This window comes from Hordeum vulgare, chromosome 3H, assembly GCF_904849725.1.
Source record: "Hordeum vulgare subsp. vulgare chromosome 3H, MorexV3_pseudomolecules_assembly, whole genome shotgun sequence".
NCBI lineage: Eukaryota > Viridiplantae > Streptophyta > Magnoliopsida > Poales > Poaceae > Hordeum > Hordeum vulgare.
This window is the reverse complement of record NC_058520.1, coordinates 457,451,182-457,469,623: the sequence shown is the minus strand read 5'-3', so window position 1 is coordinate 457,469,623 and position 18,442 is coordinate 457,451,182. Positions and strand designations below refer to the sequence as shown.

Genomic DNA, 18,442 nt, shown 5'->3' with positions numbered 1-18,442 from the left:
GGTTCCTTGTCGTGGCTCCTCTTCTACCGGGGACGAGCCTGCCGAAGTCCGGCGAACCGCCGCCGCCGTCAGTCCTCGCCAGCTCGCCGGATCCCCACCTCGCCGACGAGATCCAGTCCCTCGTCGGATCCCCACCTCGTCGGATCGCCGGATCCCCACCTCGCGCAACGAACGAGGAGGTGTGCGGCGCGGACGCCGGCGAGCTCCCGCCGCCAGGGAGCTTCTCTGCCTCGCTGGAGATGCGTCCCTGCTCGCGCGCCCGACTCTCCGTTGATCCATCCGCCGCCCGCTCGTCCGTTAGATCTCGCCTTGATCACGAACCATTTCCCGAAACTGGCTCGTTGTTTCAGAAACTGAAACAACGGCTGAAGTTGGAGCACTCCAGGTTCCTTGTCGTGGCTCCTCTTCTACCGGGGACGAGCCTGCCGAAGTCCGGCGAACCGCCGCCGCCGTCAGTCCTCGCCAGCTCGCCGGATCCCCAACTCGCCGACGAGATCCAGTCCCTCGTCGGATCCCCACCTCGTCGGATCGCCGGATCCCCACCTCGCGCAACGAACGAGGAGGTGTGCGGCGCGGACGCCGGCGAGCTCCCGCCGCCAGGGAGCTTCTCTGCCTCGCTGGAGATGCGTCCCTGCTCGCGCGCCCGACTCTCCGTTGATCCATCCGCCGCCCGCTCGTCCGTTAGATCTCGCCTTGATCACGAACCATTTCCCGAAACTGGCTCGTTGTTTCAGAAACTGAAACAACGGCTGAAGTTGGAGCACTCCAGGTTCCTTGTCGTGGCTCCTCTTCTACCGGGGACGAGCCTGCCGGAGTCCGGCGAACCGCCGCCGCCGTCAGTCCTCGCCAGCTCGCCGGATCCCCACCTCGCCGACGAGATCCAGTCTCTCGTCGGATCCCCACCTCGTCGGATCGCCGGATCCCCTCCTCGCGCAACGAACGAGGAGGTGTGCGGCGCGGACGCCGGCGAGCTCCCGCCGCCAGGGAGCTTCTCTGCCTCGCTGGAGATGCGTCCCTGCTCGCGCGCCCGACTCTCCGTTGATCCATCCGCCGCCCGCTCGTCCGTTAGATCTCGCCTTGATCACGAACCATTTCCCGAAACTGGCTCGTTGTTTCAGAAACTGAAACAACGGCTGAAGTTGGAGCACTCCAGGTTCCTTGTCGTGGCTCCTCTTCTACCGGGGACGAGCCTGCCGGAGTCCGGCGAACCGCCGCCGCCGTCAGTCCTCGCCAGCTCGCCGGATCCCCACCTCGCCGACGAGATCCAGTCCCTCGTCGGATCCCCACCTCGTCGGATCGCCGGATCCCCACCTCGCGCAACGAACGAGAAGGTGCGCGGCGCGGACGCCGGCGAGCTCCCGCCGCCAGGGAGCTTCTCTGCCTCGCTGGAGATGCGTCCCTGCTCGCGCGCCCGACTCTCCGTTGATCCATCCGCCGCCCGCTCGTCCGTTAGATCTCGCCTTGATCACGAACCATTTCCCGAAACTGGCTCGTTGTTTCAGAAACTGAAACAACGGCTGAAGTTGGAGCACTCCAGGTTCCTTGTCGTGGCTCCTCTTCTACCGGGGACGAGCCTGCCGAAGTCCGGCGAACCGCCGCCGCCGTCAGTCCTCGCCAGCTCGCCGGATCCCCAACTCGCCGACGAGATCCAGTCCCTCGTCGGATCCCCACCTCGTCGGATCGCCGGATCCCCACCTCGCGCAACGAACGAGGAGGTGTGCGGCGCGGACGCCGGCGAGCTCCCGCCGCCAGGGAGCTTCTCTGCCTCGCTGGAGATGCGTCCCTGCTCGCGCGCCCGACTCTCCGTTGATCCATCCGCCGCCCGCTCGTCCGTTAGATCTCGCCTTGATCACGAACCATTTCCCGAAACTGGCTCGTTGTTTCAGAAACTGAAACAACGGCTGAAGTTGGAGCACTCCAGGTTCCTTGTCGTGGCTCCTCTTCTACCGGGGACGAGCCTGCCGGAGTCCGGCGAACCGCCGCCGCCGTCAGTCCTCGCCAGCTCGCCGGATCCCCACCTCGCCGACGAGATCCAGTCTCTCGTCGGATCCCCACCTCGTCGGATCGCCGGATCCCCTCCTCGCGCAACGAACGAGGAGGTGTGCGGCGCGGACGCCGGCGAGCTCCCGCCGCCAGGGAGCTTCTCTGCCTCGCTGGAGATGCGTCCCTGCTCGCGCGCCCGACTCTCCGTTGATCCATCCGCCGCCCGCTCGTCCGTTAGATCTCGCCTTGATCACGAACCATTTCCCGAAACTGGCTCGTTGTTTCAGAAACTGAAACAACGGCTGAAGTTGGAGCACTCCAGGTTCCTTGTCGTGGCTCCTCTTCTACCGGGGACGAGCCTGCCGGAGTCCGGCGAACCGCCGCCGCCGTCAGTCCTCGCCAGCTCGCCGGATCCCCACCTCGCCGACGAGATCCAGTCCCTCGTCGGATCCCCACCTCGTCGGATCGCCGGATCCCCACCTCGCGCAACGAACGAGAAGGTGCGCGGCGCGGACGCCGGCGAGCTCCCGCCGCCAGGGAGCTTCTCTGCCTCGCTGGAGATGCGTCCCTGCTCGCGCGCCCGACTCTCCGTTGATCCATCCGCCGCCCGCTCGTCCGTTAGATCTCGCCTTGATCACGAACCATTTCCCGAAACTGGCTCGTTGTTTCAGAAACTGAAACAACGGCTGAAGTTGGAGCACTCCAGGTTCCTTGTCGTGGCTCCTCTTCTACCGGGGACGAGCCTGCCGGAGTCCGGCGAACCGCCGCCGCCGTCAGTCCTCGCCAGCTCGCCGGATCCCCACCTCGCCGACGAGATCCAGTCCCTCGTCGGATCCCCACCTCGTCGGATCGCCGGATCCCCACCTCGCGCAACGAACGAGGAGGTGTGCGGCGCGGACGCCGGCGAGCTCCCGCCGCCAGGGAGCTTCTCTGCCTCCCTGGAGATGCGTCCCTGCTCGCGCGCCCGACTCTCCGTTGATCCATCCGCCGCCCGCTCGTCCGTTAGATCTCGCCTTGATCACGAACCATTTCCCGAAACTGGCTCGTTGTTTCAGAAACTGAAACAACGGCTGAAGTTGGAGCACTCCAGGTTCCTTGTCGTGGCTCCTCTTCTACCGGGGACGAGCCTGCCGGAGTCCGGCGAACCGCCGCCGCCGTCAGTCCTCGCCAGCTCGCCGTATCCCCACCTCGCCGACGAGATCCAGTCCCTCGTCGGATCCCCACCTCGTCGGATCGCCGGATCCCCACCTCGCGCAACGAACGAGGAGGTGTGCGGCGCGGACGCCGGCGAGCTCCCGCCGCCAGGGAGCTTCTCTGCCTCGCTGGAGATGCGTCCCTGCTCGCGCGCCCGACTCTCCGTTGATCCATCCGCCGCCCGCTCGTCCGTTAGATCTCGCCTTGATCACGAACCATTTCCCGAAACTGGCTCGTTGTTTCAGAAACTGAAACAACGGCTGAAGTTGGAGCACTCCAGGTTCCTTGTCGTGGCTCCTCTTCTACCGGGGACGAGCCTGCCGGAGTCCGGCGAACCGCCGCCGCCGTCAGTCCTCGCCAGCTCGCCGGATCCCCACCTCGCCGACGAGATCCAGTCCCTCGTCGGATCCCCACCTCGTCGGATCGCCGGATCCCCACCTCGCGCAACGAACGAGGAGGTGTGCGGCGCGGACGCCGGCGAGCTCCCGCCGCCAGGGAGCTTCTCTGCCTCGCTGGAGATGCGTCCCTGCTCGCGCGCCCGACTCTCCGTTGATCCATCCGCCGCCCGCTCGTCCGTTAGATCTCGCCTTGATCACGAACCATTTCCCGAAACTGGCTCGTTGTTTCAGAAACTGAAACAACGGCTGAAGTTGGAGCACTCCAGGTTCCTTGTCGTGGCTCCTCTTCTACCGGGGACGAGCCTGCCGGAGTCCGGCGAACCGCCGCCGCCGTCAGTCCTCGCCAGCTCGCCGGATCCCCACCTCGCCGACGAGATCCAGTCCCTCGTCGGATCCCCACCTCGTCGGATCGCCGGATCCCCACCTCGCGCAACGAACGAGAAGGTGCGCGGCGCGGACGCCGGCGAGCTCCCGCCGCCAGGGAGCTTCTCTGCCTCGCTGGAGATGCGTCCCTGCTCGCGCGCCCGACTCTCCGTTGATCCATCCGCCGCCCGCTCGTCCGTTAGATCTCGCCTTGATCACGAACCATTTCCCGAAACTGGCTCGTTGTTTCAGAAACTGAAACAACGGCTGAAGTTGGAGCACTCCAGGTTCCTTGTCGTGGCTCCTCTTCTACCGGGGACGAGCCTGCCGGAGTCCGGCGAACCGCCGCCGCCGTCAGTCCTCGCCAGCTCGCCGGATCCCCACCTCGCCGACGAGATCCAGTCCCTCGTCGGATCCCCACCTCGTCGGATCGCCGGATCCCCACCTCGCGCAACGAACGAGGAGGTGTGCGGCGCGGACGCCGGCGAGCTCCCGCCGCCAGGGAGCTTCTCTGCCTCCCTGGAGATGCGTCCCTGCTCGCGCGCCCGACTCTCCGTTGATCCATCCGCCGCCCGCTCGTCCGTTAGATCTCGCCTTGATCACGAACCATTTCCCGAAACTGGCTCGTTGTTTCAGAAACTGAAACAACGGCTGAAGTTGGAGCACTCCAGGTTCCTTGTCGTGGCTCCTCTTCTACCGGGGACGAGCCTGCCGGAGTCCGGCGAACCGCCGCCGCCGTCAGTCCTCGCCAGCTCGCCGTATCCCCACCTCGCCGACGAGATCCAGTCCCTCGTCGGATCCCCACCTCGTCGGATCGCCGGATCCCCACCTCGCGCAACGAACGAGGAGGTGTGCGGCGCGGACGCCGGCGAGCTCCCGCCGCCAGGGAGCTTCTCTGCCTCGCTGGAGATGCGTCCCTGCTCGCGCGCCCGACTCTCCGTTGATCCATCCGCCGCCCGCTCGTCCGTTAGATCTCGCCTTGATCACGAACCATTTCCCGAAACTGGCTCGTTGTTTCAGAAACTGAAACAACGGCTGAAGTTGGAGCACTCCAGGTTCCTTGTCGTGGCTCCTCTTCTACCGGGGACGAGCCTGCCGGAGTCCGGCGAACCGCCGCCGCCGTCAGTCCTCGCCAGCTCGCCGGATCCCCACCTCGCCGACGAGATCCAGTCCCTCGTCGGATCCCCACCTCGTCGGATCGCCGGATCCCCACCTCGCGCAACGAACGAGGAGGTGTGCGGCGCGGACGCCGGCGAGCTCCCGCCGCCAGGGAGCTTCTCTGCCTCGCTGGAGATGCGTCCCTGCTCGCGCGCCCGACTCTCCGTTGATCCATCCGCCGCCCGCTCGTCCGTTAGATCTCGCCTTGATCACGAACCATTTCCCGAAACTGGCTCGTTGTTTCAGAAACTGAAACAACGGCTGAAGTTGGAGCACTCCAGGTTCCTTGTCGTGGCTCCTCTGCTACCGGGGACGAGCCTGCCGGAGTCCGGCGAACCGCCGCCGCCGTCAGTCCTCGCCAGCTCGCCGGATCCCCACCTCGCCGACGAGATCCAGTCCCTCATCGGATCCCCACCTCGTCGGATCGCCGGATCCCCACCTCGCGCAACGAACGAGGAGGTGTGCGGCACGGACGCCGGCGAGCTCCCGCCGCCAGGGAGCTTCTCTGCCTCGCTGGAGATGCGTCCCTGCTCGCGCGCCCGACTCTCCGTTGATCCATCCGCCGCCCGCTCGTCCGTTAGATCTCGCCTTGATCACGAACCATTTCCCGAAACTGGCTCGTTGTTTCAGAAACTGAAACAACGGCTGAAGTTGGAGCACTCCACGTTCCTTGTCGTGGCTCCTCTTCTACCGGGGATGAGCCTGCCGAAGTCCGGCGAACCGCCGCCGCCGTCAGTCCTCGCCAGCTCGCCGGATCCCCACCTCGCCGACGAGATCCAGTCCCTCGTCGGATCCCCACCTCGTCGGATCGCCGGATCCCCACCTCGCGCAACGAACGAGGAGGTGTGCGGCGCGGACTCCGGCGAGCTCCCGCCGCCAGGGAGCTTCTCTGCCTCGCTGGAGATGCGTCTCTGCTCGCGCGCCCGACTCTCCGTTGATCCATCCGCCGCCCGCTCGTCCGTTAGATCTCGCCTTGATCACGAACCATTTCCCGAAACTGGCTCGTTGTTTCAGAAACTGAAACAACGGCTGAAGTTGGAGCACTCCAGGTTCCTTGTCGTGGCTCCTCTTCTACCGGGGACGAGCCTGCCGAAGTCCGGCGAACCGCCGCCGCCGTCAGTCCTCGCCAGCTCGCCGGATCCCCACCTCGCCGACGAGATCCAGTCCCTCGTCGGATCCCCACCTCGTCGGATCGCCGGATCCCCACCTCGCGCAACGAATGAGGAGGTGTGCGGCGCGGACTCCGGCGAGCTCCCGCCGCCAGGGAGCTTCTCTGCCTCGCTGGAGATGCGTCCCTGCTCGCGCGCCCGACTCTCCGTTGATCCATCCGCCGCCCGCTCGTCCGTTAGATCTCGCCTTGATCACGAACCATTTCCCGAAACTGGCTCGTTGTTTCAGAAACTGAAACAACGACTGAAGTTGGAGCACTCCAGGTTCCTTGTCGTGGCTCCTCTGCTACCGGGGACGAGCCTGCCGGAGTCCGGCGAACCGCCGCCGCCGTCAGTCCTCGCCAGCTCGCCGGATCCCCACCTCGCCGACGAGATCCAGTCCCTCGTCGGATCCCCACCTCGTCGGATCGCCGGATCCCCACCTCGCGCAACGAACGAGGAGGTGTGCGGCGCGGACGCCGGCGAGCTCCCGCCGCCAGGGAGCTTCTCTGCCTCGCTGGAGATGCGTCCCTGCTCGCGCGCCCGACTCTCCGTTGATCCATCCGCCGCCCGCTCGTCCGTTAGATCTTGCCTTGATCACGAACCATTTCCCGAAACTGGCTCGTTGTTTCAGAAACTGAAACAACGGCTGAAGTTGGAGCACTCCAGGTTCCTTGTCGTGGCTCCTCTGCTACCGGGGACGAGCCTGCCGGAGTCCGGCGAACCGCCGCCGCCGTCAGTCTTCGCCAGCTCGCCGGATCCCCACCTCGCCGACGAGATCCAGTCCCTCATCGGATCCCCACCTCGTCGGATCGCCGGATCCCCACCTCGCGCAACGAACGAGGAGGTGTGCGGCACGGACGCCGGCGAGCTCCCGCCGCCAGGGAGCTTCTCTGCCTCGCTGGAGATGCGTCCCTGCTCGCGCGCCCGACTCTCCGTTGATCCATCCGCCGCCCGCTCGTCCGTTAGATCTCGCCTTGATCACGAACCATTTCCCGAAACTGGCTCGTTGTTTCAGAAACTGAAACAACGGCTGAAGTTGGAGCACTCCAGGTTCCTTGTCGTGGCTCCTCTTCTACCGGGGACGAGCCTGCCGAAGTCCGGCGAACCGCCGCCGCCGTCAGTCCTCGCCAGCTCGCCGGATCCCCACCTCGCCGACGAGATCCAGTCCCTCGTCGGATCCCCACCTCGTCGGATCGCCGGATCCCCACCTCGCGCAACGAACGAGGAGGTGTGCGGCGCGGACTCCGGCGAGCTCCCGCCGCCAGGGAGCTTCTCTGCCTCGCTGGAGATGCGTCCCTGCTCGCGCGCCCGACTCTCCGTTGATCCATCCGCCGCCCGCTCGTCCGTTAGATCTCGCCTTGATCACGAACCATTTCCCGAAACTGGCTCGTTGTTTCAGAAACTGAAACAACGGCTGAAGTTGGAGCACTCCAGGTTCCTTGTCGTGGCTCCTCTTCTACCGGGGACGAGCCTGCCGAAGTCCGGCGAACCGCCGCCGCCGTCAGTCCTCGCCAGCTCGCCGGATCCCCACCTCGCCGACGAGATCCAGTCCCTCGTCGGATCCCCACCTCGTCGGATCGCCGGATCCCCACCTCGCGCAACGAATGAGGAGGTGTGCGGCGCGGACTCCGGCGAGCTCCCGCCGCCAGGGAGCTTCTCTGCCTCGCTGGAGATGCGTCCCTGCTCGCGCGCCCGACTCTCCGTTGATCCATCCGCCGCCCGCTCGTCCGTTAGATCTCGCCTTGATCACGAACCATTTCCCGAAACTGGCTCGTTGTTTCAGAAACTGAAACAACGGCTAAAGTTGGAGCACTCCAGGTTCCTTGTCGTGGCTCCTCTGCTACCGGGGACGAGCCTGCCGGAGTCCGGCGAACCGCCGCCGCCGTCAGTCCTCGCCAGCTCGCCGGATCCCCACCTCGCCGACGAGATCCAGTCCCTCGTCGGATCGCCGGATCCCCACCTCGCGCAACGAACGAGGAGGTGTGCGGCGCGGACGCCGGCGAGCTCCCGCCGCCAGGGAGCTTCTCTGCCTCGCTGGAGATGCGTCCCTGCTCGCGCGCCCGACTCTCCGTTGATCCATCCGCCGCCCGCTCGTCCGTTAGATCTCGCCTTGATCACGAACCATTTCCCGAAACTGGCTCGTTGTTTCAGAAACTGAAACAACGGCTGAAGTTGGAGCACTCCAGGTTCCTTGTCGTGGCTCCTCTTCTACCGGGGACGAGCCTGCCGAAGTCCGGCGAACCGCCGCCGCCGTCAGTCCTCGCCAGCTCGCCGGATCCCCACCTCGCCGACGAGATCCAGTCCCTCGTCGGATCCCCACCTCGTCGGATCGCCGGATCCCCACCTCGCGCAACGAACGAGGAGGTGTGCGGCGCGGACGCCGGCGAGCTCCCGCCGCCAGGGAGCTTCTCTGCCTCGCTGGAGATGCGTCCCTGCTCGCGCGCCCGACTCTCCGTTGATCCATCCGCCGCCCGCTCGTCCGTTAGATCTCGCCTTGATCACGAACCATTTCCCGAAACTGGCTCGTTGTTTCAGAAACTGAAACAACGGCTAAAGTTGGAGCACTCCAGGTTCCTTGTCGTGGCTCCTCTGCTACCGGGGACGAGCCTGCCGGAGTCCGGCGAACCGCCGCCACCGTCAGTCCTCGCCGGATCCCCACCTCGCCGACGAGATCCAGTCCCGCGTCGGATCCCCACCTCGCGCAGCGAACGAGGAGGTGTGCGGCGCGGACGCCGGCGAGCTCCCGCCGCCAGGGAGCTTCTCTGCCTCGCTGGAGATGCGTCCCTGCTCGCGCGTCCGACTCTCCGTTGATCATGGATCCCGACTGCAACGTGACTTTCGTTGCAAAAATTCCTGAAACTCGACCGTTGTTGCAAAAAATTCTTTCGTAAAAATACCTATTTTACAGAAAGACGAAGAAAAAAAATTCTGCAATAAGCAAATTGTTTCTGAAACTCAACCGTTGTTTCAGAAATTAACAGATCCAAAGTTTATTTCTTGCAACAAAGCGAAAGTTTCCGTAACTCGAGCGTCGTTTCAGGAAATAACTACTGACCATGCGGTGGGGATGCTGGGCGTTAGATCAGCATCCGACGGCTAGCTAGGTAACGGATAATTTTTAAAAATCATCCAACGACGCGTTCCCCTTTTGATAAAGAAAGAGAATTTAGTTAGTTAAACCAATGATCCCGAGGTACTTCATGCCCTATACAACCCGCGGGAGGAAGCGCTTGTGATTTTGAAAGTTCGCCTTGCTGAGTTGCTTTCTCTTGGTAGGGTCGTTTTATTTTGCTACAATTAAACGGGATACGACTACACGGTGTGACTACACGGCAGCAACTTAAGCAACAAGCGTGTCTGAAGATAATGTTTCTCTCAACTTGCTACGCGTACTTATTATTGCTTAACCACAAGGTGCCGGCTGAATTGATTGTGACATTGGCATTGCCGTTTCCGTTTGGGATTTATTTTATGTACTGGAGTAGGTGGTTGCTTGTGGACTGTGAGTGTGTATGCCACTTTTGTTGTTTCGCTCCCATTTATGAGTTAATCAGCCGAGAAGGGACATTGTCAATATTGTTTCAATAATTCAAGGCTCCGCGGTTATGCTAGGAGTGCATTTGTCACTTTCCCAGTGTGAAGCATCATGACTTTTAATAAGTAGTATATTTTTGGTGCTTCTTATGATTCTTCAGCAAGATGAAGACATTTAGAAATGTTCAGGCTAGTTGATTAGCATGATGAAAGCTGTGAATTTTTGAAGGTAACATTTGAGCTAAGGTTAAAGCTGGCTACATGAGATGCCAATCAGTAAGTGATTGAGCGCTTAATTTGTTTACAAGGAATGCACCATATGATGCACTCACTAGATATCGCTTTCAAGGAGATCAAAACAGAAAATCAAGCGAAGATTGTCCATCCTGGCCCGGGCGAAGGCGTGTACAAGATCTTGCTTTCTCTTTTATAAAACACTCAGATCCTTTCGAACAGGTAGTACAAATAGCCTTGAAAAATGAAAATGTTACACGGAAGTCCCTGGGATCAATCGTCTTCATCCTTTCGAACAGGTCGATGGCGCGTTGCCGCATGCCACTCCTCGTCAGAACTGGCTTGTCCTTGTTGACTGCGAATGGATAGCCATCGAGGCTACGATCATGTTGGACCAACACCTTGGAGAAGAAATTGTCACTGCTAGAATAGCTGCAGATCCAAGAGTCAAACCTCCATTATTTCTCACAGATTTCACCAAATCAAGCCAAATAAATAAAGGTTCTTCTCTTTGCATTTTAGTCCTCGCTTCCACGATTTCCCTTCCTACTAATCCTGTGCTAGATACTTTGGATATTGCTTGGGGTACTCGGATGTAACCCTCTTGATTAGCATTATCTTCTTTATTCGGGTTGGATGAGATGGTTACACCTATCACACAATCATACAACTAATTTACATTAGAAAAAAAACGCCGAAAAGAAAAAAGATTAAAAACCAATGTGCCGAGTTGCTTTCTCTTGGTAGGGTCGTTTATCTTGGTAATTAAACGGAGTACGACTACACGGCAGCAGGCTTAAGCAGCAAGCATGTCCAAAGATAATGTTTCTGCCAACATGCCACGCGTACTTATTAATGCTAAAAATCACAAGGCGCCAGTCGATCGATCGTGACATCGGCATGCCGTTTCAGTTTGTGTCCTTTATGGATTGGAATTGGAATATGTGGTTGCGTGTGGCCTGTGAGCACGTAGTACCAATTTTTCGCTATCTCGGCATATTTATGGGCTAATTTGATGAGGAAGGACAGTGCCAATATTCTCTCAATAATTCAAGGCTCCACGGTTATGCCAAGAGTACATCCCCGCTTTTTCCCAGTGATGATGAAGCATCATGACTTATAATAAGTGTACTTTTGGCGCTTCAGCAAGATGAGGACATTTAGAAATGTTCAAGCTAGTTGATTAGCATGGTTGAAGCTGTGGATTTGTAAAGGTAAACCTTCAGCTCAGACTAAAGTTGACTACATGAGATGCCAGTCGGTAAAAACCGAGCGCTTAATTTGTCTAGAAGGAATGTACCATATGATGCCCACAAGGAAGATTGGCACCCTAAACCCTGGCTGAAGATCTAGTAGTACAAGAAAGTTGTGGGAGGTGAGCTCAAAATGTTCAAACTCTTTTACCAATTTATTAGCACTGGATGACACTTGTCCAGATGCTGCCTGGCCCAAGGCGACTGATGTAAAATTCTTAAAAAAAAATCGTTATTACGTAATACTGTGCTCACTGTAGTACTCTAGTATAGTACTACATTAGTTGACCTAACCTAGCTAATCAAAATATGGCTGGACAAAAGTGTGCCCACCACCTAACCACACAGAAAGCAAAACCTTTCTTTGTTAATCTTAATCAATCACGGCAGCGTTGGAAAAATCCTGGATAGCTACCCCGCTAGTGGAACAAGCATCTCCTAGCTAATCCTAAATTCCTAACACACTTGGAACTTTTGGGCACAGATAACCACAAACCTCTGATACGTTCTGACTTGGTCACTTGGACCGGCTTGCCACTGGCCACACTTCAATTGGCAGCATGGGAAATGGAGACAGGTGGTAGTATGAGATCATCCTGTTCATTATTTAATTCTAACAAAACAGAAACAGAAAAAAAAAACAGGGTTCATCAGAAATGTTAGGTGTATATACTCCCACGGTTCAGTGGAACCACCAGGGTCGTGGTTCATGATGTATAAGATTGTGCATATCACATATGAAAGTCATATACACTTCAATACTTGTAGTTGCAAAAATTCCAGTTCCTACACATTGTAGGGGCGGCAAATATTTTGCCCACATTTACCACAACCGTGGCAGCTAATTGGAGAAAGTTTCTGTGAAAGAAACAAACCATCAGTAAGGGCCTACCACAAGAATTCTGGATCAAGTAGACCAAAACATCCAATCAGGACATACATGCCCCTTCCCACCAACTCTCAAAGCAAAACATGACGGTGCTGCTAGCAAAGCAGAAACACGCAACCGCGGTTTTTTTAGATTCCAAAGGGAGGAAAACAAACGAATATACCACTTACAACTGACCACAGGAAGATATGTAACTTGACCAAAATTCACAGGTGATTCTCCAGACTTCTGTTAGACCTATATAAGGGCAGTCAGTATATGAGCAACCAGCCCAAATTTCCGAGATGCTACTCTAGACTTGTACATTCCACAGAATGATTTAAACAACGACATGACCCATCAAAGGTGTTAAGACAATCTTGCTCTACCAGCAGCTGTTCTAGGCCTTTTCTTTTCCTGTAGAGGTTAGTATATGTAATGTCGATGCATGGATTGTTGTGCTTTGGTTGGGATCCTTCCCTCGGGCTGATCCAGGCCTCCTGATGCTGTGCGAACGCTCCATGTTACTCTTCAGAAACTTCTGCACAGGCTTAGGTAGGCGCGCAATCACTCGGGTTGAGGTAACAAGAAGTATCACCCCCGTAATAATGAAGAACCTGAAAGGAGAACCAACTCTTTACTGTCCCTCACAGCCAATTCTCAAAAGTGGAGCAGAGGTCAGAGAGCACGAAGAGACAACACATTTGTTCAATCCAGTTTGTCAATAAAGACGATATGACTCCTTACACGGTACAGATTGTTGTTATTGTCCTAATCTATTGCATATCTATTACCCAGTATACAATAGATATTTCAGCAAAGCTGAATTTGCATAATGGTAACCTCACTGGACTGAGAAGGAACTTGATATATTCTCTCATGATCAAAGTTGGCAACAAAGCATACAGAACAAATGGTACATGAATTCCATATATAGTCCCAAGAGATGCACCCTCCCCACTTGCAATTTAGTGAGGTAAATAGCAGCATATCAGGTGGGAATCTGAAAAAAAAGGGCCTATAGCAGCATGATTGCAAGAGATGGCTCAGATTGGCAGGGGATTCCCTGAGCAACTATGCTTTACGGAGTGTCCCAGGTTGGGATCTTTTGTTTGGGTAAAATTAGGGTCGGGGGGGGGGGGGGGGGGCTTCTACGTCACCCCAACCAGTTGGTACTCTGGAAGTCTTCTTCCCGCTACATCAATGCCACCTCACTCACTTTAGACCTGCATGGATAATCCATCGCTGCCTCCCTCTCTGCACATTCCACGAGATGGTGCCTGTGGCTGTACACGGCTAACCTTTCGTCTCCATCACACCAGATCTACCCACATCCGGCTTTCCCGCAGCATAGATGAGGCAGTGACAAACCCCTGAGCTGTGCTGCAAGTGTACAATGCTACGGTGGAGCCCCTTGGGACTTGGATTCATAGCCATCCCCAGATTTGGGCATGGGTGCTCCTACCGCTGCTAGATCTATCAAGGAGATGCTGCCAATAGAACAAGAGGTTCTCTGCCGCCTCCGGTATTGCCTATCATCACTACGTCCACGTCTCCACGATATATGTGAAGTGTTCCACCGCCTGTCACTCCCCACCACGCAGCCCTCCCTTGCGATCACAATCGCAAAAGTTCATAGTTTAGACAGGATATTATGACTATCTCATACATTACCAATGCAATAGCCCTAAAGGTGCAGGCATTGAAAGCAATAAACAATGTACATTATACTCCCTCTGTTCCTAAATATTTGTTGTTGAAGAGAACTGATCTAGTTCTCTCCAACAACAAATATTATGGTACAGAGGTAGTAGTAGCTAGCTACTGAAGCAGGGAGAAGGGAATCAGATCAGTCTTCAAGAATAGCACACAACACAGAAAGAAAAACACGATGTGGTATAATGAAATTACCATCCAAGCAAGAGAAAAAAACGTCCTGAAGGAGCTGTCGGCAGATGTTCGTCGAGTGCAACCATACCAGCCACAACACCAGAAACAATAGATGCCACCGATGTACATGTGGACACAACAATTGCCCTCCCATGCTTGAGACCTCGAGTCTGCACAAGCACGATGTCCCATTAATGGAATAGCACAAGCACGATGTCCCATTAATGGAATAGCACAAGCACGATGTCCCATTAATGGAATACAAAGCGAAACCACAAACCAGAGCAAAAGCATTGAAAGATAACTAGACAAGTCATTATGACAAATGTTAAAAACACAAATATTTCATCAGATGGGTCCAATAAACTAGTGCAATCTGAGAAAACAATTCGTAAATAACTAATTTAATTTTTTTGCAGATCATCAATGTCAATGGAGTATAAAGTACTACTAAAAAATAATTACAAAATCAGTTTCTCTTTTTAGATTTAAAAAATGGTCTCGACGGCAAAAAGGACGAAGCAGTGTGATATGATTTACAATAAGCAAGGTTTATAGCTCAATTTTAGTATCAGCAACCATTATGTGACACCACTATGCGGCTCCATTCAAGGTCACACCCATGTTCCTGCTTCACCAAGACAAAAATACTCCACTCCTCTTTATTCTCATATATGGTGTACCCTAATATTCACATTATGGTGGCGTCATAAGCTTGGCGTAGGAGTTTGATTAACAAGTACTCCCTCCGTCCGAAAATACTTGTCATATGAATGGATGTATCTAGATGTATTTTAATTCTAGATACATTCACTTTTATTCATTTGTGTGACAAGTAATTCCGGACGCAGGGAGTAGTACATGTTTTCAAGAAACATTAAACGAAAACTATGAATAAATTGTTTGAACTAATGCACCTCGGTGGTTAATGTCATCGTGCAGCCTATGTGCACCTATTTGCCATTTTTGACAGATTTGTTCTACTCCGTCAGGATGGGAATATAAGTCGGGCACGGATATTTAGGTCTTTTATTTGATTAGCGAAAATATTTCAATACGTTATAAAATATATATTTTTAGATTCATCATCGAACGAAGTTTCTAGCCATATATCGACAAAGACTTAGCCATGGACAGGGGTGCGTGGAAGTTAGCTATCCACGTTCCAGAGCCATGACTTGGTTTCAAGATCTTATGGGTTTCAACTCTAGCCTACCCCAACTTGTTTGGGACTGAAAGGCTTGGTTGGTTGGTTTTATTATACATGCTTCACTAGTTAAATTGATGGCCTAAGTTCCCGCGCCAGACTTATATTTCCATATTCCCATCTGGAGGGAGTAAGAGGATTTTGGTCGGTGAATTCAACAAAGAGTCATTTAAAGTGAGGTGGGAGATGGCTGCTGCGGGATGAGTCTCTACAGAGCAGGAAAATGTCCTTGAACAAGTAATAGTATCCCATCTCATTCATCTTCCTACCACCACAACTACTGTGTTATCGTCCATACCAAGATGGCCATATTGTTCATTGTGCAATGGCAACTCGATAAGTGGAGTCTCCAAACCTTGTCGGCGTGAGTCCTTGCAAGGGTTGATCTAGAGGTATCTAACCAACAGACTGAGTGGCCACCTGAGTACAGATCAACACTGAACAACCTTTTTTTTCTTTAGTATGGAGATACCTCTAGAACAGCTCCATGCAGGGACTCATGCTGATGAGTGATGGCCATCAAAGAAACTGCTCGCCTGCCACCATGGCACAACGGAAAAAAGATGAATGAAATGATAGACTTGTACTTGTTCAAGAATGTCTTCCAGCTCAAGACAAAGCCCCAACAAGAAGCAACGATCCCTCACGCTATTCCAACAATTTGATGCTTTCCAGGTTCAGAAATCAAGTCTGCTTTAAATGTCTCCGCAATGGCCAACATGTGCAGGTTCTATGAAAGGAATGCAATCAGCTGAAGATTGCTTGAAACAGAAGGATGTGACAGAGATTGTATGACAGCCAAACAATAAATGCATGCACAACAACAGCATTAGTTGAGATTAACAAAGTGCAATAGTCTCAATAGTTCCCATGCACTGTTCAAATGCATAAATCATTAACGAGTGCAACAGCGATGGCAAGTAACACCTCTACGTTTTCTACAAACACTATACACGCACCATATGCATCCCTATCAATGCCAGAGCGCACAAAAAAACAGAGAAATACATCTCCAGAGTATCAGGGCTGCAGTGCGCACTAAGAAGGACATCTCTGTGATGCACACAAGTAGGGAGGCGCATGTGCAGTAAACTAGACATACCTGATAAACAAATCCGACAGCACTGCAGGTCACACTACAAGAAATGGCAGCTGGCACAACAATCTTCGGAAAGCCCATTTCAGACATAACGAATCCCATCTTAGAGATCACTGATGAAATCCTATACATGAAACAAGTTATGAATTGTGAGTCATCCTCCCATATTGTGTCACTGCATAACTGTACACTAAAAAAAAGTTGAAGTAACATTTCTATTTCATGATAAATTTATATACCCAAGTAAATATCATCACGATCGATTGAAATACGGACCAGAGTGGTCAACATTAAGGCCTGAGTTTTAAGTCATAAATGAATTTCTTGAGGTAGAAAAGGCCGTAAACACAATGATAAATGGAAATAGATAAAAGTAAGTTACCCAAACAAAATGCCTGATTCTAAGCCGTATATGACCTCCTCGATCACTTCAGGTCCAGTCTGGATTGATGCAATGTGTCAATATTTGCAATATTTGAAACATGAATCCCAAATTTGAAAGTTGCTCACCAACTCTTGTTCACGCCTTTGCTTTTTGTAGATATGAAGCCAAGTGTTGAGCAGAACCTTAATTGGCATAAACCAAATAAAATCGCCATCAGTCACAGGCTAGAATCTGATCATCAACACTACAATAATACATCCACCATAATATCCTACAATATGATTAGTTCTTTCCCATTGATGTGTTTTTTAATGAAACGGCCAAACGGGAAAAGAGTGAATCCAACAAAAGAGCAGTCTAAACACTTCCCTAAGTCCAGCAAGCAGTTTTGTTGGAGCATAACACAGAACTTGTAGGAGAACATAATTTATATATAGAAATACAAGGGTAATACTTATGCGGTGCACGCCTAAAATTGTGGGTGAGAGTTGGAATATTATAGCAGAATGGGCAAAACAATTTGTGCAAGCGAAAATACACTTGTTTTGGTTTAACTCATACTTACGTGGATGTAATAATAAAACTAATACAACACAGAGTATGGTACCTACAAACAAGATGACAACGGTGAGCACCAGCCAAGGTATACTGAAGAGGGGAATCTCTTCCACTTTCTGCTCCTCCCCTCCGACACCGACTCCTGAATTTACAGAAGGCAGAGTAAAATTCAGTGTGCACTGTAGTAGACTAGTTCCATTCATTAATCCTACAGAGTTCTCTTTGAGCGTCAACATTGCACGTAAAACGTAATGATGGCGGGGTAGTGGCTTGTAGCTCACCTATGGTGCCGAGACCAGCCATTGTGATGGCAATCCAGTCGAGGCCATTCATGACCTCCTTGAGGTAAAAGTGGGAGAAGACGCAGAGTATGGCGAGGCCGCAACCGGCAATCGGCTGCACGACAGAGACCTGAGGAGAAAAGGCAAGCGCCGCATCAGTCAACCCGCGGCGTATCCTGAGCCATTGAGTAACTGCGCGGAATCGGTCGAGAAACAGAAGGGGGTGGGGAAGCAGGCAACGCACCGGCGCCTGCGAGAGCGCGGTGAGCATGAGGGCGGCGCCGCACATGTCGAGGAGGAAGCCGCTGATCCAGAGCCTGTTGAGCGCGTAGCCCCGTATGACCTGCGCGAGAACGAATGGGGCGGCGTCATCCATCTAAACAAGTAGACAGCAGCGCCGGCATCCGGAGGGGACGGATAAGGGTGGGAGGAAGGGGAGAGGGAGGGAGGGAGGGTTGCCTTGAGCTTGAAGGAGAGGGGAGGGAGGATGAGTGTGCCCTTCTTCTGGAGGACCTTGCCGATGCTGTTGCCGGCGGCGCCGGCCAGCGTGAGCGCCACCGACTCCCACATCCCCGATCCGATCCGGCACCAGGCGCGCGCGCGGGGGGGTCTCCCTGGAGCTTTTTGGTGTGGGTGCGGGCGGAGGAGGAGGAGACCACGAGGGGGAGGAGCCGAGCCGAGCCGAGCCGAGGAGGTGGCGTCCGTCCTTTTCTCGTCGTGCCCGAGCGTGCCTGGCGGGCGGTGGCGCCGGTCGTGCCCTCGCTGGTGCCTGCCGGGTCGCGTCGCGTGTGCGGGAGGGACACTCGATTATTTTCTATTCTGCGTGTCCTCGATCGATTTCCTTCTCTTTGGGCCTTGCAGGCTTGGATGGGCCGCCACTCGCACA

General features: G+C 54.7%; 1 protein-coding gene across 1 annotated transcript; it reads right to left on the bottom strand.

The window, feature by feature from the left end:
* Window positions 1–12,257: 12,257 nt before the first annotated feature.
* On the bottom strand, window positions 12,258–18,337 carry LOC123444239 (probable magnesium transporter NIPA9). Its single transcript, XM_045120900.1, has 9 exons — window positions 18,016–18,337; window positions 17,801–17,899; window positions 17,557–17,686; window positions 17,329–17,417; window positions 16,843–16,899; window positions 16,715–16,773; window positions 16,336–16,456; window positions 14,048–14,196; window positions 12,258–12,753 (listed from the first exon to the last, which is right to left on the bottom strand). Exons 1-9 carry the CDS (start codon window positions 18,124–18,126, stop codon window positions 12,537–12,539), a joined length of 1,032 nt encoding a protein of 343 aa, XP_044976835.1. The 5' UTR covers window positions 18,127–18,337; the 3' UTR covers window positions 12,258–12,536.
* Window positions 18,338–18,442: the final 105 nt, after the last annotated feature.